Source organism: Rhinatrema bivittatum, chromosome 4 (assembly GCF_901001135.1).
Source record: "Rhinatrema bivittatum chromosome 4, aRhiBiv1.1, whole genome shotgun sequence".
NCBI lineage: Eukaryota > Metazoa > Chordata > Amphibia > Gymnophiona > Rhinatrematidae > Rhinatrema > Rhinatrema bivittatum.
The window spans coordinates 422,556,036-422,578,100 of NC_042618.1; the positions used below are offsets into that span (position 1 = coordinate 422,556,036).

The 22,065-nt window shown below is 50.1% G+C and overlaps 1 protein-coding gene across 2 annotated transcripts in view; it reads left to right on the forward strand.

The window, feature by feature from the left end:
* The window catches only part of TXNRD3 (thioredoxin reductase 3), a 166,220-nt gene that overhangs the window by 31,795 nt on the left and 112,360 nt on the right, over nucleotides 1-22,065 (forward strand). For both annotated transcript variants that reach the window (XM_029601336.1, XM_029601337.1), the window contains 3 exons: nucleotides 1,510-1,629; nucleotides 2,084-2,226; nucleotides 11,348-11,463. In XM_029601336.1, the coding sequence (XP_029457196.1) occupies nucleotides 1,510-1,629; nucleotides 2,084-2,226; nucleotides 11,348-11,463 (379 nt within the window). The remainder of the gene's footprint in view (nucleotides 1-1,509; nucleotides 1,630-2,083; nucleotides 2,227-11,347; nucleotides 11,464-22,065) is intronic.

The following is a 22,065-nucleotide window of genomic DNA, read 5'->3' on the forward strand; positions in this document are numbered from 1 at the left end:
CGGGAGCAAGCCCTTCATACCTTGGACTGCAAAAGGGCCTTGGCTTTCTTTGATCGTATAGTAAGCTACAGGCAGTCCACCCAGCTCTTCGTATTTTTTGATTCCAACAGACTGGGAAGGGCGGAGGGTAAGCAGACCCTGTCGAACTGGTTGGTGGTCTGCATTGCCTTTTCCTATCAGCAGGCAGGCCTCCTGCTCGCTGGTAGAGTAAAGGCTCACTCTGTGCTGGCCATGACGGCATTGGTAGCTCATCTGCGCGCAGTTCCCGTCACTGAGATTTGCCGGGCCGCAATCTGGAGTTCTCTTCACAAGTTTGTGGCTCATTACTGTTTGGACAAGGACGGCCGTAAGGACAGTGCCTTTGGTCAGTCCGTCCTCTGCAGCCTGTTCATACTGAACCCAACTTTTCACTTCGTGCTCTGTGGGAACCAGACAGTCCCTTTTCGGCCCACAGCGCCACAGTTGTTGTTGTGCCCATTGGCACTTTGGTCGGTCGCTGTGGTTCCTATGGTGGCCCGGGACAGTCTGGAGCTTGGTACTCACCCACATGTGAGGACTACCTTGTCCTAGGAGAAAGCGCAGTTGCTTACCTGTAACAGGTATTCTCCTAAGATAGCAGGATGTTAGTCCTCAGGAATCCTGCATACCTCCCCATGGAGTTGAGATCTCCTTATGGTTTGTTTTATTTTTTTGCTCGTATTTTCATCTGTTACGAGACTGAAGGGGCACTTTGTGTGGATGTGTGGATAGCAGGCTGGGCATGCTCAGTGTGCTGGTCAAAGCTTCTTGAAACGTTTGACAAAAGTTTTTCGTGCCAGGCTCCATCAGATGTTGTCACCTACATGTGAGGACTAACATCCTGCTGTCCTAGGAGAACACCTGTTGCAGGTAAGTAACTGCATTTTCCTCTGAATGAAATGAATATTTAACTCCTCACCAGCTTTGCATTGCATATGTGGCACTAATGCTTTTGAGGGAACATTGCTTTCTGGTCATAGCAAGTAGAACAGCCCATACTGTATTTTTAAAGGCAAGCAATTGCTTTTTCTAAAGCAATTTCAATACAAAGAGTTAACATCTGAAGAAGGGACTATATGGTCTGAGAAGTTCATACTACAGCATTTTCTTTTTTTGTTGATTCAATAAAAGATGTTAGGACCAAGTTAACAAAGGACAGACTACCAGCCTTCCTTCTCTACTTATGTCTATGGCAGTCAGTTGAATGCTAATTCAGGAGCTCTGCCTTTAGTTGTTAAACTAGCCATTACTTTGAGATCTTGCTGCAGATTAGATCAGTGTCTTTGCATATTAGGATGTGTTAGATTTGGTTTTCAAATTTAAAGTGATGGTATGCTTGACACACATGCTCTTTGAAATAGAAACACACTTCAGACACAGCACCTGCAAAACTATTTTTTATTTGACATGTTTTCAAAGTAATGAATTCTAAATGAGAGGAAGTAGCTTCAAACTAAGTGTAATGTGTGTGGGGTTTTTGTTTCCCCTCAGGACTTGGCGGTACCTGTGTAAATGTAGGTTGTATTCCAAAGAAACTGATGCATCAAGCAGCACTTCTTGGCCAGGCACTAAAAGATTCAGCAAAGTATGGATGGGAATACAAAGATCAAGGTAAATTTATAGTGACTTCACTTGTGTACTGTTTTCACAATCAGTTTGTTACAGAACAGTTCTGTCTTTGCTTTATTGGGAATTATATTCTAAAATGAGACAAAATTAGTTGGGCACATTTTACCATGTAATGCTCAGTATAAAGTGAGTTGTGAGGATTTTTTTTTGTTTTTTAAGGAAGAAGCATAAAACAATTTGTGAATAAATAATGCTATACATATTCATAAAATCACAAGTTGCTCTAATATAAACAAAGCTATCAAACATATTTAGTAAATCTTCACATGAAAGTGATACAAAGTCATGTGACTAATATTCCCTCAAGAATTTATCTTGTTCATGTGAGGGAATCATTAGTGAATAGGATTCTAAAAGTTAATCTAATAGTCATTTGTTAGATGTCTTATCTAGGTGTAAAGGATGAAATGTAACCTTTGTATGTTTTTTAATCTAGTTCAGCACAACTGGGAAGCCATGAGAGATAAAATTCAGGATTACATAAGCTCTCTGAATTGGGGGTACAGGGTAGCCCTCAGAGATAAGAACATTAAATATGAAAATGCTTATGGAGAATTTATTGAACCACACAAAATAAAGGTATGTAATACTATAGCAATGTCTTATATCGAGTTATTTCTTTTTCTGTTCATTATTTCTTCTGGCTACTGGAACACTGGTCTGGAATGTGTCCAGCTTTGCTACATTAGCAAAGATGGAAAATGAAGCAACAGTGAATGGCGTACAGTTTGAGGAAATGGCTCAATAGCTTGGACCAATTGAGTTGCTTCAGTTTATTGCTCTTTGCAGTTATACTGTAGAGAGAGACAGAAGGAAAAACAAGAGATTCATGCAGCACTGTGTAGAATAGCTAGCAAGTAACTTTCATGAAGTATGCAAAAATGTAACTTGGCTCGCTTTTTTACCAGCTTTTTACACGTAGGATTTTCTATGGTGTTACAGTAAATGCAAAGTTTAAAGCAACAGGGTTGGATGATCCAATCAAGTTTCATGAACATGCTAAAACTATAAAAGATCAGCCATTGCAGTGTGATGACATACCAAAGGTCTAATTACCTCAAACCAAAAGTTTGTAAAAGTTAGGCATCACAAATTTTTGCACCTACACGGACTCTCTCCAAAATGATATTCTTTACTACTTTAGTTAATGGTGTATGATGCTGTTTGATTTAAAGACATAATTGTTATGTCATGCTGAGCAGAAAATGGATGAATACATGTCTCAGAGAATCTAGTCTCAAAGTATTCTTGTCTGCTTTAAGAGTGTTTCTGATTCTTATTTGTATTTTTTTAAATCTTATAGATCTTTGAATTTATATTGAATGTTATTGTCATATCAGTTCTAAGGTATACGTACATAGATTTTCTTCTTTAAAATATTTTAGTAAAAAAGCAAGAGCTGTTTTGGACCCAGCATTTTCCTTCTCCTTTTGGACTTTCCAGCTCAATCAGAACCAGGGTTGGCATCTGACACCATGAGTCATCATTTGTAATCACTACTAGGCTGTGTATGGAGAGCATTTGTGATTAATTCTTTGGCATATTTTAAAATGAAGTGTATTAGCTTTGCCATGTCTGTCTGCCTGTCTATCCATCCACATACACACGTTTCATGCGCATCATAGGAATACACCTAATTTCTGCAATGTAAGACGCATGTAGTTTTCCAGCTTATGAATGTTTCTGTCATCTGAGAGAGGGTATATGTGCATGTCATCCTGTTTGGATAATTCTTCTGTTAATGGATAAGGCCAGACAAGTCCAGTTTTCCCCAGGACCAAAATACCTACTGTATTCTACTTTGTCCCCCATGTACTACAAACAAATGAAAAAAGTTTCTCTGGGATGTTACAACACTACAAAATTAATTTGATTAGTGTGTGCAGGGGTGTTCTGTAGCAAATGCAGAGACTGCAACAGTAAATATTAATACATAACTAATTTTTCATCCATAGAAATTCACATCTAGTACTGGATTCTAGAAACCTGCTTTCCATGTACGTACCCGGATCAGTCCAGACTCCTGGGTTTTGCCTCCCTCCAGCAGATGGAGACAGAGAAATTTTGATGGACTCTGCCATAAATACTAGGATGCCATCTACAGTCAGTCAATATTACTCTGTCTCCAGCAGATGGCAGATGCAAAACTACAGTCTGTGAAGTGAATTAGTGTTGGCTTAGGATTAGGGCTAGCATAGATAGTTTTTTTTTTCTGCAGTATTTGATTTTCAGTGTTTAAAAAAAAAACAAAAAAACAATCAGGAGACAGTCTTTTCGCCTCCCAGAGGGTTGCTAAGTCCTGAGGGAACCATCCTCTCTGGTTTTCGAGGCCGCTGATGTTCAGGGTTGAGAACCCTATTTCCAGCTACTCACTGTACTGGGGGTGGTACTGCGGAGCCCGGCTCACTCCCCTCAGTAGGATCAGACCCAGAGGCTCTGTGACAAGTAAAAAAAAAAAAAAAAAAGTTTTTCCTTTTCTCTTTTTCTGGGCTCTCCTTTTCCTCCGACCTCTTTGGGCTTTCCTCGTGCCGCTTTCGCCACGCCATTGGGAGGTGCTGAAGGGAAGTTGGGGGTGTGAGTATTTGGCCATGCCGAGGAGAGCCGCATGTAAAGCTTGCGGCGCCGCGCGTATCCAGCTGTCCAAAGAAGGACTTTATGCCTCTTGCCTCTCAGGAGGAGAAGGGAGCCTCTGCAACCCTAACGAGGGTCGTCATGTGGGTCCAGACTGACTCCGGCGCATTCGGAACCCTGACGGCCCCGAATTTCGTCCCGTTCCCGCTGAGCACGAGAACGGGTGCCATCTTGAATTCGCTCACGGTAGCGAGTGCGGCAACGAATGCAGCGATGGGGGAAGGGAATCTCCCACCACGCTTATCCCCACAAAAGATAGCCTCTGAGGGGGGGCGACTCGGGGTGGGGGGCTGGCCCACGTGATTTGGGGAAGTCCCGACAGGAGATGCTGAGGATACTTCCTCAGATTCTTCGTTTAATTCTGACTTTGTGCTTCTGATGCACAAAGCTTTCAAAGCCAGAAGGCCAGGCAAGAAGAGGGGCAGAGATGCCTTGGGATTTTCGGACCCTAAGGCCAGGCCACAGAAGAAGGTGAAGCATGTGGAGGAGACAGGTCGCCCACAGGTGCAGAGACCTCTGAGGTTTGAGGCACCTCAGGAGGTCTCGGCTACTTCTTCGGAATCTGAGGATCCGGATGATCCGCATTTACCTTCCCAGCCTCCGAGGGGGGGGGTGAAGAGGAGACAGACCCCATCCCAGGAGTTCTGTGTGGGGCTCATGGGATGGATGGCGATGATCCTAAAGTCATCAGGCATTTTCGTCGGTATGAGTTAGGCCCTCTTATCCCTGTCATCTTACGAGAACTGGGTATTGAGGCCCCCCCCCCCCCCAGGAAGAGCCTCGGCTGGGGGCTACGGACCCGGTTGTGTTGGGCTTGCGGGGGCCACCTTCCTCCTTTCCTTTTCATTTTCATTTTTCAGCCTCGGACTTACTCTTTCGGGAGTGGGATACCCCGGATTTAGGGCTGAAGGTAGCCAGAGCTATGGATAAGCTGAATCCTCTGCCGGAGGAGGCCTCAGAGCTCCTCCGACTTCCCAAAGTGGATTCGGCAGTTTCGGCTGTCACAAAAAAGACCACCTTTCCGGTTACCAGTGCAACGGCACTTAAGGACTTGCAGGATCGGAAGCTGGAAATTCAGCTCAAGAAAATTTTCGAAGTCTCAGCACTTGAGGACCGTGCGCCTATGTGTAGCAATTTTGCTTTGCGGGCAGGCCTTCGCTGGGTCCAGCAGTTGCTAGCCAACAAGGCATTATCGGAGGAGGAATCCCTCCAGGCAGGGCGTCTGGAGGCAGTCATTGCCTATAGTGCAGATGCTTCTCATAACTTGCTCCACACTTCAGCCAGGTCCAGGTCTGTTATGGTTGCAAAACTGGGCGGCAGATGTCTCTTCCAAGTCCCAGCTGGGATCTCTGCCCTTTAAGGGCAAACTGCTCTTTGGTAAGGAGCTGGAGGACCTGATTGTTGCGACTGTCGCTGCCCGACTGCTTCACTCAGTCTACCTTTTCTTTTCTGCGGCGACTCCTGCTCTTCATGGACGCCTGGTTGCCATGGCGTCCGTCTGCCGTCCTCTCCGGCATCCCCGGACTGACTTGGGCCCTGCCTTCCGCCATGCTTTTGAGGTACCTTAGGGCGTGCGCGCCGCACGGCCCTCATTCTTATTTCCTCATTGGCGTGTTCCTCAAGGATGGCGTCCTGTGATGAAGTCACGCTGCCCGGATATTTAAGCCTACTGTTTTTTGCTAGCCGTTGAGTTAGCAAGGGTGATCTTACGAATGGGATTCGCTCTCCGTACCCAGCTACTCTGCCTTCCAACTTCCATTGGACTCTTTCTGCTAATGGGGTACCCGCTCCTCGGGGGCCTCTTTGCTTGTTTTAGGTCGCTATCAGGTAACCGGTACTCGCTCCTCGAGGGCCCATGTTCCCTGACCCGCTGCCTGCATCTAACTCCTCTTCTACTTGCAAGAATTCACTACAGACACCATCAGTGAGTACTATTATCATCTACTCCTCAGAGCTGTCTCCCTGGAACCGGGTACTCGCTCCTCGAGGGCCTGCCCCCGTTCCAGTGCCATCTCCTACGTGGAACTGCTGTGTGAGTACTTTGCCAACAAGTCTCTACCTCCAGGGATTTGGTACTCGCTCCTCGAGGGCCAGCTCTCCCTATCTCGGAGCTTCTCCATATTTGGGACTCTGTGAATGTTCTATTGTACTCACTTTCTCAGTTCTGTCCACTACAGCACTGCTACCGGAAAGACTGCTGTTCTAGCGCCCTGGGGAATACTAGCCCAGCTGGCCACATCATCTACTCACTACTGCCACCTCTGGTGGCTTCTCAAACTGTCTAACTAAAGAACTATCTGTGTTTGTGTGTCCAGAGCTGAACCTGACCTGTGGCCCCTCACAGGACTACCCCCCCCCCCCCCCCCCCCCGTGGGCATGGTCAGCTGCCACAGTGTCAAAGGGTCCACCCAAACCTCACTAATTATAACACTGATACAGTCCCTCGGTGAGAATAAAGTACACTGCTTGCCTGAGGACAGGCCGAAGTCTAGAGAGTCGTTTGGCTTCAGATCTCTGTTTCGTGGGGGCCGAAAACCTTGGACATCCTGGCCACCTGCTTCCTCCTTTTGCCAAAACTCCAACCGACAGCAGTCTTGGTCTCAGTCCTTTCGGGGACGGCGGTTTGCTAGGCCCGGTAACACCCAGTCTGTTCCGGGTGGCAAGCCTTCGCAATGATGGGGGGCTGGTCCACTCCTCTGTACCGGTGGTCGGAGGCAGACTGTCTCTGTTCTACGAGGAGTGGGCCAAGCTCACGTCGGACCAGTAGGTTCTATCAGTGATAAGACACAGCTACGCTTTAGATTTTGCAATGCGGCCTCGTCATCAGTTTCTCTTCTCTTCCTCTGTAAACGCCACCAAGCACCGGGCAGTCAGGGAGACTCTTCAACGCCTTCTAGATCTCGACGCGATTACTCCCGTCCCTCTGGCGGAACTTCTGCAAGGTCGGTACTCCATTTATTTTGTAGCTCCAAAAAAGGAGGGAACCTTCCGGCCCATTCTCGATTTAAAACAGGTTAACAGATGTCTTCGGATTCCCCATTTCCGCATGGAGACATTGTGGTTGGTGATTGCTTCCGTACGGCGGGGGGAATTTCTATCATCCCTGGATCTGACAGACATATCTAGACATCAGGATCAGGACCGATCACCAGAAGTTCCTGTGGTTCTCTATTCTTGGACAGTATTACCAGTTTCAGGCTCTGTCTTTCGGACTGGCCACCGCTTCCAGAACGTTTACCAAGATCATGGTGGTGGTAGCAGCTCAACCGCACAGGGAAGGATATTTGGTGCATCCATATCTGGACGATTGGCTGATTCGGGCAAAGTTGGACATCCTTTGCCAGGAGGCGATAGACAGGGTACTTCAGCTACTGCGTGCCCTCGGATGGGTGGTCAACCTGTCCAAGAGTCATCTGATTCCCTCCCAGTCCCTGGAGTTTTTGGGAGCTTTATTCGACACTCAGGTAGGCAGAGTTTTCCTCATGGCGGAACGCATTACCAAATTGCAAGAGCAGGTGAGAGCCTTCTTGTCCAAACATCTGCCGATGATCTGGGATTACTTGCAAGTTCTGGGGTCTATGGCCTTGTCCACATGCGGCCGTTGCAATCAGCCTTGCTTTCTCGCTGGAATCCGGTCTCCGAACAATTTCATCTGCTGTTGCCTTTACCAGACACAGCACGGGTTAGTTTGGACTGGTGGCTCCTTTCGACAATCTGAACCTTGGGATTCCCCTTGTCGTTCCGGATTGGACAGTCTTGACTACGGATGCCAGTCTCTCCGGGTGGGGAGCGGTTTGTCTGCGACAGTCTGTGCAGGGACAGTGGTCCCAGGAGGAATCCCAATGGTCCATCAACCGCCTGGAGACCAGAGCAGTATGCTTGGCGTTGCAGGCCTTTCTCCCACTTGGGGGAAAATCAGTCAGGGTTCTTTCCGACAATGCAACCACGGTAGCCTACATCAGTCGCCAGGGCGGAACCAAGAGTCTGCCGGTAGTGTTGGAGGCTCGACTGCTGATCAGCTGGGTGGAGCAATACCTGGTCAGTCTTGCAGCGTCCCACATAGCGTGGGTCGACATCGTTCACGCGGATTTTCTCAGTCGACATTGTCTCGATCCCGGAGAGTGGGAGCTCGCTGTGGGAGCCTTTCAACTCATTTGCGACAGGTGGGGCACGTCCTGCATGGATCTGATGGCAACGTTCCGGAATTCCAAAGCCCCACGCTTCTTTGCTCGCCGCAGAGAAACGGGGGCAGAAGGAGTAGACACTCTAGCGCTTCCCTGGCTGATGAATGTGTTGCTTAATGTTTTCCCACCTTGGCCACTAACCAGAAAGGTGATCAGGAGAATAGAGCTTCATCCGTCCGAAATAATCCTAGTGGCTCCCGAGTGGCCGCAGCACCCATGGTTTGCGGATCTAGTCAATCTCGCGGTGCAAGGTCCTCTGCGGTTCCTGGATCTCCCAGACCTGCTTCATCAAGGACCTGTATGTTTCGACCAGGTCGATCGCTTTTGTCTAGCGGCATGGCTTTTGAGAGGCAACGGTTGAGGGATAAAGGATATTCCGATGCAGTAGTCTCTACGCTCTTGCGATCGTGTAAGACTTCGCGTCCCTGTCTTATGTTCGCATATGGAAGGTGTTTGAGGCTTGGTGCGTAGAGAGGAGGATTTTATCTACTCGAGCGTCCGTGCCGGGGATTTTGTGTTTTCTTCAAGCTGGTTTGGCAAAGGGATTATCATGTAGTTCCTTGCAGGTGCAGGTCGCAGTGCTTGAGTGTTTACGTGGTACCGTTCAGGGAGTCCCGTTAGCAACGCACCTGGATGTGTCTCGTTTCCTTTGTGGAGCAAAGCATCTACAGCCTCTGATGTCCCATCCTTGCCCATCCTGGAATCTAAATTTAGTGCTTTCGGTCTTGTGTGCTGCACCATTTGAACCTTTGAAAAGAGCGACGTTGAAAGTGGGGTTCTTAGTAGCAATCTCATCTGCTCGACGGGTTTCTGAGCTTCAAGCTTTGTTGTGCAGAGAGCCATTCCTGTGGATTTCGGATTCGAGGATATCCTTGCGGACAGTTCCTTCCTTCCTCCCGAAGGTAGTCTCCTCTTTTCATTTGAATCAATCTGTGGAGCTTCTTTCCTTTTCGGATTTGGACCGTTCTGATCCTCTCTCTCAAGACTTGAGGAAATTGGATTTTTGTAGGGCGTTGCTGCGTTATCTTGAGGGTTACTAATGGTTTTCGGGTATCGGATTATCTCTTTGTGCTCTGGAGTGGTCCTAATCGAGGTAATTTAGCATCAAAGATCACTATCGCCCGATGGTTGAAGGAGGCTATCAATTCGGCTTACTTGCTGAAGGGCAAGTCTCTACCTCAAGGGCTTCGGGCACATTCTACTCATGCTCAGGCTACATCGTGGGATGAATATCAGCATATTTCGCCACAAGATTTGTAGAGCGGCTACTTGGAAATCGTTACATACGTTTGCCAGGCACTACCACCTGGATGTCCAGGATCCAGGTGCTGGGGGCTTTGGAGCAGGTGTGCTGAGAGCAGGCCTCTCCGGATTCCAGCCCGGGTAAGAGAGCTCTAGTACATCCCAGGAGTCTGGACTGATCCGGGTACGTACAGAGAAAGGAAAATTGGTTCTTACCTGATCATTTTCGTTTCTGTAGTACCACGGATCAGTCCAGAGTCCCACCCGTTTGGCGTTCGCAGGAATCGAGATTCCGCTCATTCAGCTTTTCTTGGTTTTAATTGAAAGATCTTTGTTTACCGTGTCTCACAGGCTCTGTTCCCGTTTGGGGGTTTAGTGAACCAGTTTGAGTTGTTAGGTTATTGTATATAGTTGTTTTGGGTTAGTACCATTCTGCTTTGTGACTGAGCAATACTGACGGACTGTAGGTTGCATCCTGGTATTTATGGCAGAGTCCATCAAAATTTCTCTGTCTCCATCTGCTGGAGGGAAGGCAAATCCCAGGAGTCTGGACTGATCCGTGGTACTACAGGAACGAAAATTATCAGGTAAGAACCAATTTTCCCTTCTAGTCTTCCAAGTAATTCTGCTTTTTTTAGGTTGGGATGGGGAGGAGGTAGAGCTGCAGGCAGCAGCTGTATGTCCTTTCCTCTCCTCTCAGCATAAAAATACCTCACAGTCAGGCCGAGCGCACCGTTAGCCCCCGTTTGACGCGTGTTTTTTGACGCACTATTACCCCTTATATAGTATGGGGTAATAGCGCGTGGAAAACGTGCGTCCATTCCCCCCCCCCCCCCCCCCCCCCGAAACTAATAGCACGCTGAACATGCAAATGCATGTTAATAAGACTATTAGTTAGTCCCGCTCGATATAGAAAGTAAAATGTGCAGCCAAGCCGCACATTTTGCTCTCAGAAAAAAGGCAGGAGTTAATTTTGGCCGGCACCAGGAAAGTGTACAGAAAAAACTGCTTTTCTGTACACCCTCCGACTTAATATCATAGCGATATTAAGTCGGAGGCCCAAAAAAAAAAAATCTGCCCGCGAGTTGGAAAACGGACGCTCAATTTTGCCGGCGTCCGTGTTCCGAACCCATGGCTTTCAGCAGGTTCGACAACAGATGCCGGTAAAATTAACCGTCTGCTGTCAAACCGCTGACAGCCACCGCTTCCGCCAATAAGGCACTAGGGATGCGCTAGTGTCCCTAGCGCCTCCTTATTAGCGCAGGCCCTCATTTGTGTACTGAATCGCGTGCCCAGGAGAGTGGCCTGGGCGCGCATTGGGAGAGTGGGCGCTTACCTCGGAGCGCCAGCTCTCCCACGCGGTTTACTGAATTAGCCTGAGTGGATGCAGATCTCGCAAAGAGTGTGAAGTGGGTAAGCCAGCAGAGGAAGCGTGCAGTGCAAGGAAACATTTTTTTTTTTTTTTTAAAGCATTTGACTGTTTCTATAAGAAATATTCTTCATTAATAATCTGCATACATGCGAGGGGCTCAGTCCCTTGGTATATGAAATTGGAGACTTCAAGAATGGCAGTTTGTGGTCAGAAAAAATGTATGGAATTTTATATGCATATTTGTAATTTTGCTCATTTTTCTGGATACCAGGCAACCAACAAAAAAGGAAAAGTAGCATTTTATACTGCAGAGAACTTTGTCTTGGCAACAGGTGAAAGGCCCCGCTATCTGGGCATCCCGGGAGATAAAGAATATTGTATCACAAGGTGAGAGCAAAACCCTTATGGACGATTTACCTATGTTAGATTTACAGGACTCTTAAGGCCCAATCACTTTGAGGCTATATGAATCTTGGATTTGGTTGGAGTTGCTAATGCTCTGATTGTATACAAAGGCAACATACTGGGCAGTAATGAGATAGCAGCACAGAATGAAAACCAGGATAAGCATGGAATAGATCTGATTTGTTTGCTCAGATAAGCCAAAGTTATTTTATTTTTTCTAATGAAAAAAATAAACAAAGTACAGAGCAGTTACTTGAGTTCTGCAATGGAAAGGATGAAATGTAAGTGTCCATTCTATTCTGGTTTCAAATTGAGAGAAGCTTCAACCATGGTTCCCTGGACGTACCCGGATCAGTCCAGACTCCCTGGTTCTGCCTCCCCACCAGCAGATGGAGACAGAGAAGTTTGACGGACTCTGCCCTATATCCTGAGGGTGCCACCTACAGTCCGTCAGTATTTCTCTGTCTCCAGCAGATGGTGGAGGTGCAAATCCTACAGTCTATAGACAGGGTTTAAAATAGAAGATTAACCAGGGAATTTGGTCTTCAGCTGGTTTAATTTGGTTTATGATGCTGGATTGGTAATAGAGTACCTGTTTCTTTAAAAAAAAAAAAAAAAAAAAAAAAAGCAGAGAAAGCAAGTGCTTTCCCCTTAGCCTCCCAGGGAGTAGTCAGGTCTTGAGAGGGCCATCCCCCTTGGTATTGAAGCTCAGCTCTTCGGGGGTTGAGAACCCCGATTTACAGCACGGTTCTTCGCAGGGGGTGATACCGGGGAGCTCGGCTCACTCACCCCGGGACAATCAGGACCCGTTTTTTGTCTGTTCAAGTGCAGGGCAGTCAGCCACCGATTTCTACTACTGCCGCCGTTTTCTTACCGCCGCGGCTGCTGAAACATTCTTAACCTTATTTTAACCTTTTTTTTTTTTTTTTCTCGGCTTGGAGATGCCTCGTGGCGCGGCCTGCAAATCGTGTGGAGACGCGCACGTACGGCTTGTGCGCAGCCTGCCTTCCCGGTGGGGAAGGAATTTCCAGCGCAATTGGGGGAGCCGGTGCACGTCCCCGAGGGGGGTGCGGCAGCATCAGAGCATTTGCGGCAACTGCTAGCAGACCTGTTCCAGCTGAGCGCAGGAACGGAGGCCATTTTGGCCACGTTTTGTGAGCTGGAACCAGGTACTGAAGGGGGGAGGGAATTCCCCTCCTACTCTTTCCCCCATGGACCCTGGGGGATGCTGTTACCCCGCTAAGTCTCCTGGCCTGACAGAGGAGGGCACCGAGGGAGCCTCAGACTCCTCCTCAGATTCTTTTTCATCTGACTTTTTATTATTGCTGCATAAGGCCTTTAAGGCCAGGAGAACAGCTCGTAAGTGCTCTGGGGGGCGTGTGTTGCAGGAACCCAGAGCTCCAGATAGCCATAGGAGCAAGAAGGCTCAGGCGACTAAGGTAGTGCTGGATCTGAAGCCCAGAGAGGGTTCCGGACTTGTCCTCGGGAAGATTCATCATCCCAGCATTCAGACCAGGATGCCCCAGATCCCAGTGGGGCTTCTCAGGAGAAACAGCCTGACGGCGACCAGGATCTGACTAACGATTCTGGAGGACCACAAATTGTGGACAGAGATGACCCTAAGGTGGTCCACCTTTTTCGCAGAGATGAGTTGGCTCCCTTAATTCTGGCCATTCTGAAGGAGCTAGGTATTGAGACTCCACCAGAGGATTCTCGGATGGGTTCGGTGGATCCGGTCATGTTGGGCCTGCATGGTCCAACTAAGTTGTTCCCCTTTCATCTCTCAGATACTGACTTGCTGTTCCGAGAATGGGATACTCCTGACCTGGGTTTGAAGGTCAGTAAAGCTATGGACAAGGTGTATCCCTTGCCATTGGAAGCATTGGACCTGCTCAGAGTTCCTAAGGTAGATGCAGCAGTTTCGGCTGTCACAAAAACGACTACGATCCCTGTGACGGGAGCAACGGCTCTCAAGGATTTCCAGGATCGTAAATTGGAGGTGCAGCTCAAAAAGATTTTTGAAATGTCGGTGGTGGGAGTCAGAGCTGCCATGTGCAGTAGTTTTTCCTGGAGAGCAGGCCTGCACTGGGTTCAGCACCTCCAAAATAGCACTGCCCTGTCAGAGAAGGAAGCGGTGCAAGTGGAACACCTCGAGGCGGCGATCGCTTATAGTTCAGATGCTCTTTATGATCTTCTGCGTACTTCGGCCAGGTCTATGGTTTCAGCAGTTTCAGCCTGAAGACTTCTCTGGCTAAGAAATTGGTTTGCGGATGTCTCCTCCAAGGCTCAATTGGGCACATTGCCTTTCAAAGGAAAATTGCTTTTTGGGAAAGATCTGGAGGACATGATCCAATCTTTGGGCGAAAAGGTACATCGGCTGCCTGAGGATCAGCCAAAGTCGAGGGGCGCAGTTTCAGCTCGCTCTTGCTTCCGAGGGAATCGCAGATTTCAGTCTTCCAGGTCTTCTGGATCTTCCTTTTGACAGCCATCGGGCAGGTAACTGTCCTGGCCCCAGTCCTTTCGAGGCTGGCGCTTCAGCAGACAAGGCATTCAGCAGTCCTCCAGTGCACTCAAGTCCTCCCAATGATGTGAGGCCGGTCCATTCCTCTGTTCCAGAGGTGGGAGGCAGGTTGTCTCAATTTTACGAGGAATGGACTACTCTGACATCTGATCAGTGGGTCTTCACTGTGATAAGGCAAGGTTACGTGTTAGATTTTGCACGGCGCCTTCCAGATCATTTTCTCGTCTCCCCGTGCTCGTACGCTGAGAAGCGCTGGGTGGTAAAAGACACATTGTAGCGTCTCCTCGACCTCTGAGCAATCATGCCGGTTCCGCTGGCTGAACAGCGCAGGGGTCATTACTCCATTTACTTCGTGGTGCCCAAGAAAGAGGGGTACCTTTCAGCCCATTCTCGACTTAGAGTAAACAAGTGCCTCCGAATTCCACTGTTTCGCATGGAAATTTTGAGATCAGTTATCGCATCTGTGTGAAAGGGAGAGTTCTTAGCGTCTCTGGATCTCACGGAAGCGTTTCTGCACATAGGCATCCGATCAGACCATCAGAAATTCCTGAGGTTCACCATCCTGGGACATTTCCTGTTTCGTGCCCTGCCATTCATCCTCGCCACAGCGCCCAGGACCTTTACCAAAATAATGGTCATTTCCTGGCGTGTAGCCAGATGGACTCAGAACGAATGGGTATAGTATCCGCGTGCTAGCAGTTGGAGACGGATCTGACGTCAGCACGGGCGTATATATACCCCCACAGGAAGCGTAGCAACTTAGTAATTTCCGTCTCCAAAGCAGTTTGGAGAGCCTGCACGCTCGCTGAGCGTGTTTTCCAAATCTACTTTCTATTTTCTACTTTCTACTTTCTTACACCATCGAGCCCCGCACTCCTGCGGTGATACCCTAAGGTCCCTCCTCCAGTAGAGTTTCCCGGGGTGATTTCCGTGATCCCCTGGAGGTCTAAGTCCTCGGTCCGGTGGCCGAATCGCGGCAGGGACATAGCCCCCGGGCGAGGTTCGGGTGAGGCATACGAGGCGCCTCGGTCCCGGCGTGGACGAGGCAGCGGGTGCATATCCTCAAACGCGGCAGTGAAGGTACTTGCCCTCTCCCCCCGCAGCCGGAGACCGCCCGGGTTCCAGCCGGGAAGCGCCGAGGATCAGGTAAGGCGTACATCTCTTATTTCTGGTCTCCGAGGAACAGAGGATCGGCGGCGTGGCACGCTGTGGAGGGCGCCATTTTGTGGGCCTTGTTCAGGTATTGAGCGCCCGTAATAGGCGCGGCTCTATTTCTCCTTGTGCGTATATTGCCTTCTTGCTGAGAGAATATTGAATGCCATTGAGCGTGTATTGCTAACCACATATTGCTGACAGCCTGTTGAATGTCATTGAGCGTGTATTGTTAACCGCTTGTTGCTGAGAGCCTATTGAAAGCCATAGAGCGTGTATTCCTAACCGCTTATTGCTGAGAGCCTATTGAATGCCATTGAGCGTGTATTGCTAACTGCATATTGCTGAGAACATATTGCATATTATTATTGTGTGCCTGTTGTATTAAGCGCATTTGCTGCCGCATATTATCATTGTGCGCCTGTTGTATTAAGCGCATATTGCTGCCGCATATTATCATTGTGCGCCTGTTGTATTAAGCGCATATTGCTGCCGCATATTATTATTATTGTGCGCCTGTTCTATTAAGCATATATTATTGCCGCTTCTCATTCAGCGCATACTTTTCAATGGAACAGAACGCTTCAGCGGCGCCACCTGCCTCAGGCATTAAAGCCCTGGGCCCCTCTGCTCTGCATGCCAGCTTAGAGCCACGCACAGTGAAGAGCCAGACTCCCTATGTGCCCAATGTGAGGAGGCCGTGGGACTCTCGGGCCAGGACCAGTCTCAGCCACGATTTGCTGACAGTTCCCCAGGGGCTACCCCGGATTTAGCGGGCAGTCTCGACCGATCGGGAATCCCGGGGGATCTTGTACCCCGGCGATTAGAGACTACTTCCATTTCCTGGGTGGATCTCTTTAAGGGGATTCATGCCTTTGTACAGATGCAAACGGCTTCCCGTCCGGGCCCTGCGGTTCCTGCTGCTCCTGTTGTTCCTGCGGTTCCTGCGGTGGCTGCGGCGGCCGCTGCGGTGGCGGCTCCTGCGGATCCTGTTCCTGGACCCTCACGCCCTTATCGTGAGCGGGATCTTCCGCCGCTGGACAGTCCAGATCAGTCAGACCAGGAGGTTTCACTGGACGAGTCCGAACTCCCGGACGAGGGGGAGCTTCCCCCAGGGATTGTGAGCCATATAGAACCATGAGGCGGTTCTTCCCCAAGGAGGATCTCTCCGACCTGGTGTCTCAGTGTCTGGCGGAGTTGGATATTACAGGTCCCAGCGCTATGGTACCCTCTGCACAGAATCCCCTGCTGGAAGGTCTTCGTCCTACAGCCCGCCATTTTCCATTCTTGCAAGCAGCACAACAACTGATAGATTTAGAATGGGCGGCACCAGCGGCTTCCTTCAAAGGGGGCCGGGCCCTGACGGGCATGTACCCATTGGCACCGGCTATACAGGACCTGCTGACGTGCCCTCAGGTGGACGCCTTGATTAGCGCTGTGGTCAAGCGCACTACCATTCCAGTTGAAGGGGGGACGGCCCTCAAGGAGCCTCATGACTGGCGACTGGACGCCATTCTGAAACAGACCTTTGAGGTGGCAGCTCTATCTTTGCGGATCGCGACCTGCTGCACAGTGGTGACGCGTGCCTGTTTGTCACAGGTTAGGAACAACGCTCCAGCAGCTGACATGGAGTCAGCTCTTTCATTCCTCACGGATGCTGCATCAGACCTAGTCCGGACAACAGCTAAGGGGATCTCATCCTCCGTAGCCGCCAGGAGGCAGCTCTGGATCCGGAGATGGTCAGCTGATGTGCCTTCAAAGACACGCCTCACCAGATTTAAGGGCTCTTTACTATTTGGCAGCGACCTTGATAAACTGGCCAGCACATGGGGCACCTCTCCAGTGCCTAGACTGCCGGAAGATCGGTTCAGAAAAGGCCAGCGCCCCTTTCCAAGGCCCTCCAGGGGCAGGAGTTCACAGCGCTTTGTTCCTTACAGGAATCGCTACCAGGCACCACGTCCTCAGGCCAGGAATCAGTCCTTTCGGACCAAGCAGCGCAAGAGGGGAGCAGGCCCGGGCTCAGGTCCCGGCCGCGCCTCCCAATGAGAATCCGCCGATTCATCTGGGGGACGGAGCCATAGGGGGCAGGTTAACCCTCTTCTACCCCAGATGGGTCGAGATCACGTTGGACCAGTGGGTCCTCGCCATTATCCGAGAGGGATATTATCTGGACTTTCATCATCTCCCTCCGGACAAGTTTGTGGAATCGTCATGTCCCATACACAAGAAGGCAGCATTGGAAGCTACCTTGGTGAGGCTCCTGTCCTTGAACGCTATCATCCCAGTACCTGCCTGGGAAGTGAATTCTGGACACTATTCCATTTATTTCATGGTACCCAAGAAAGGGGGCACCTTTCGGCCTGTACTGGACCTCAAGTCCGTCAATCGATACTTACGGGTCCCGAGGTTTCGCATGGAAACTCTGCGCTCCGTCAAGACCGCAGTACAGCCAGGAGAATTCCTCACGGCATTAGACTTGTCAGAAGCCTACCTGCATATCCCGATCCATCCGGTTCATCAGCGCTACCTACGCTTCAAGGTTCTAGGACGCCACTTTCAATTCCGGGCTCTGCCCTTCGGATTGGCCACGTCACCGTGGACCTTCACCAAGGTGGTTGTCGTGGTAGCAGCGGCCCTCAGGCGGGAAGGAATTCTGGTCCATCCCTACCTGGACAATTGGCTGATCAGGGCGAAATCACGAGAGGAGAGTCATCGGACAACCGACAGAGTGATCGCCCTTCTGGAAAGCTTGGGCTGGGTAATCAACCTCAGCAAGAGTTGCCTACAGCCTTCCCAGTCACTGGAAAACCTGGGAGTACAGTTCGACACGCAGGCAGACACAGTCAGTCTCACTACCAAGAGAAGGTTGAAACTTCAGACACGTGTCCAGTACTTGATGGGAGCCAGTCGGCCCATAGCGTGGGATTATCTGCAGGTTCTTGGTCTCATGGCATCCACCCTGGAAGTGGTACCTTGGGCAAGGGCCCATATGAGACCTCTACAACACTCCCTGCTCTCTCGCTGGAGCCCTCGTCTACGGAACTATTCCACGCACCTACCTCTGCTTGCCAGAGTCCGGACACAGTTACGGTGGTGGCTGCAGTCCGACCACATGAGCAAGGGGTCGAGGATGTCCTCCCCCAGGTGGACCCTGCTCACCATAGATGCCAGCCTGAGCGGCTGGGGAGCACACTGCGAAGGACTCAACGCACAAGGGCGGTGGCGCAGAGAAGAGTCAGCGTGGAACATCAACTGTCTAGAGGCTCGGGCAGTCCGATTTGCATGCCTTCGATTTGCTCACAAACTGAAGAACAGAGCAGTCAGAGTGATGTCCGACAACGCCACCACGGTGGCATACATCAACCGTCAGGGCGGAACCAGAAGCCGACAAGTATCTCTGGAGATCGCCCCACTGATGGTTTGGGCAGAGGCGAATCTGCAGGACATCTCCGCCGTCCACATTGCCGGGAAGGACAACACCACGGCAGACTTCCTCAGCAGAGAACGTCTAAATCCGGGAGAGTGGCAGCTGTCACCCACAGCCTTCCAGATGATTGTGGATCACTGGGGGATTCCGGACATGGATTTACTGGCGGACAAGTCCAATGCTCAAGTACCCAGATACTTCAGCCGCAAGCGTGACCCGTTCTCCCACGGAATCGATGCCCTGGTTCAGCCGTGGCCTCCAGGAACTCTGCTATTCGCCTTTCCTCCGTGGCCTCTGCTGGGCGCCATCATCCACAAGATTCAGAAACACCGGGGCCTAGTTCTTCTAGTGGCACCAGACTGGCCAAGAAGACCCTGGTACGCAGACATGAGAAGACTTCTGGCAGGGGAGCCTCTTCCCCTGCCTCCTTTCCGGGACCTTCTACGTCAAGGTCCCATCCTCCACGAGGATCCAGCTCAATTCTCTCTTAAGGTCTGGCCATTGAGAGGGCTAGACTGAAGAAAAGAGGTTACTCGGAGCCCGTGATAGATACACTCCTCTGAGCTCGCAAGTTTTCCACATCCCTCACCTATGTAAGGATCTGGAGAGTATTTGAAGCATGGTGCGACACTCACGGCACCAATCCACATGTGACCTCGATCCCTATTGTGTTGGATTTCCTGCAAAATGGGCTTCAGAAGGGTCTCTCCCTCAGCTCCATCAAGTTTCAGGTGGCTGTGCTGTCTTGCTATGGCCCCAGGAGGGATGGCAAGACCATCGCCAAGCACCCAGATGTTTCTCGCTTCCTGCAAGGCGTCAAGCATATTCGTCCGCCACTGAAGTGGCCAGTGCCCTTATGGAACCTCATCCTTGTTTTGGATTTCCTCGCGGGATCCACCTTCAGACCCCTTCGGGGCCTGTCTTTCCGTTCTCTAACCTTGAAGATGGTGTTCTTGCTGGCTGTATGTTCAGCATGCCGCATCTCAGAGCTACAAGCACTGTCCTGCCGGGATCCATTTCTCAGAATCACTCTGGAGGCTATCCATCTTCGTACTGTTCCCTCCTTTCTACCGAAAGTGGTTTCAAAGTTTCATCTTAACCAAACCATATCCTTGCCTACCACGGTGGGTTTGAAGAAATCTGAAGAAGGGCGTTTATTACGCCATCTCGACATTGGCAGATTGCTGCCCAGATATCTGGAAGTGACACAAGAACTACGAAAGACGGACCATCTGTTCGTCCTGCACAGCGGGAGGAAGCAAGGTGAAGCGGCCTCGCGGCCCACCATCGCCCGCTGGATTAAAGAAGTTATCAGAGCAGCTTACGTGGAGGCTTGGAAGTCTCCGCCTCTACAAGTCAAGGCTCATTCTACCAGAGCACAAGCGGCATCCTGGGTGGAATCTAGGATGCTGTCGCCTGCAGAAATATGTAAAGCGGCGACATGGTCCTCCCTCCATACCTTCTCCAGGTTCTACCGTCTGGATGTCTAGGCTAGGGAGGACTCAGCATTTGCGAGGGCGGTACTACATGGTCCTCAGGCAGCCTCCCGCCCAGGCTGGGAGAAAAGCTTTTGTACATCCCATTCGTTCTGAGTCCATCTGGCTACACGCCAGGAAATGTTGAGATTACTTACCTGATAATCTCCTTTTCCTTAGTGTAGACAGATGGACTCCGCATCCCGCCCAGCTGCCTGTGTACATGGGTTTCACCGATTCAAGGTAAGCCATGTCATTTGTTTACATCAGAGCGTACACTCTACCAGGTGTCAACGCCTTCCGGTTGGGATTGCTGGCGGTCTCCAGCTACTATCAATCGGTCAGAGGAATCCTGTTTCACTTTTCACTGAGCGTCAGTACACACATCCATAACAGCTTTTGCAAGGAAGATTACTAAGTTGCTACGCTTCCTGTGGGGGTATATATACGCCCGTGCTGACGTCAGATCCGTCTCCAACTGCTAGCACGCGGATACTATACCCATTCGTTCTGAGTCCATCTGTCTACACTAAGGAAAAGGAGATTATCAGGTAAGTAATCTCAACATTGTAGCAGCACAGCTTCGGAAAGAGGGTTTCTTTGTTCATCCGTATCTAGACTATTAGCTGATTCGGGCAAAATCAGAAGTGTTATGCCACGCAGCGATCCGTCGGGTGGTTCAGCTATTGGAGTAGTTTGGATGGGTGGTAAACTTTGCCAAGAGTCACCAGTTCCCTCTCAGTCCTTAGAATTTCTAGGAGTCCGGTTCTATACACAACTCAAGCCGGGTTTTTCTGATGGAGGAACGCATTGTCAAACTGCAGGAGCAGGTTCAGAGTTTATTGGGCAAGCAGTCTCCCAAAGTCCGGGATTATTTGCGGGTCCTTGGATCCATGGCATCCACTCTCGATTTGGTTCCCTGGGCCTTTGTTCATATGAGGCCTCTGCAGTTGGCGTTGCTCTCCTGTTGGAGTCCGCTATTGAAACAATTTAATCTCCCGCTGCCTCTTACAGCTTCTACTTTTTCCAGTCTCGATTGATGGCTCAACTTGGTCCATTTCAGCCGCGGGGTATTCTTGGAAGTTCCAGAATGGACGGTGGTTACTATGGACGCCAGTCTTTCTGGCTGGGAAGGCAGTGTGTCAGGACAAATCTGTGCAGGGCCAGTGGTTGAATAAGGAATCTCAGTGGTCAATCAATCGTTTGGAGACCAGAGCGGTCCGATTAGTTCTGCAAGCCCTGCAGTCGAGGCTGCAAGGGAGGTCGGTCAGGATTTTGTCCGACAATGCGACCACAGTAGCCTACATCAGTCGGCAAAGTGGAACAAAGAGTCGTCCGGTAGCGAGAAAAAGCACAACAGTTGATACTCTGGGCAGAGCAATAGCTGGTCAGCCTGGTGGCCTCTCACATCGCGGGAGTCGACAATGTTCAGGCCAACTTCCTCAGTCGCAACAAACTCTAGCCTGGGGAGTGGGAACTCTCTCCAGAAGCGTTCAGTCTGATCTGCAAAAAGTGGTCCAGACCCAGTATGGACCTCATGGTGACGTTTCGCAATGCCAAGGCTCCTCGTTTCCTTGTCGTCGCTGTGAGACAGGCGCAGAGGGAGTGGACGCCCTGGCTCTGGCCTGGCCGCGAAACATGCTCCTCTACGTGTTCCCGCCATGGCCTCTAATAGACAAAGTGCTGTGGCACATAGAGTCCCATCCGTCGGAGGTGTTATTGGTAACCCAGGAGTGACCACGGCGTCCATGGTTTGCAGACCTGGTCAACCTCGTGGTAGACTGACCTCTCAGGCTGAGAGACCTCTCGAACCTTTGGCAGGGGCCCATTTGTTTAGAAGAGTCAGATCGCTTTTGTCTAGCAGCATGGCTTTTGAAAGGTAGCGTTTAAAGAGCAAGGGTTACTCAGACACAGTGGTAGCTACTCTTACAGTCTAGGAAGTCCTCTACTTCCCTGGCCTATGTCAGGGTTTGGGGGATTTTTGAATCGGGGTGGCTCCTAGGGCGGCC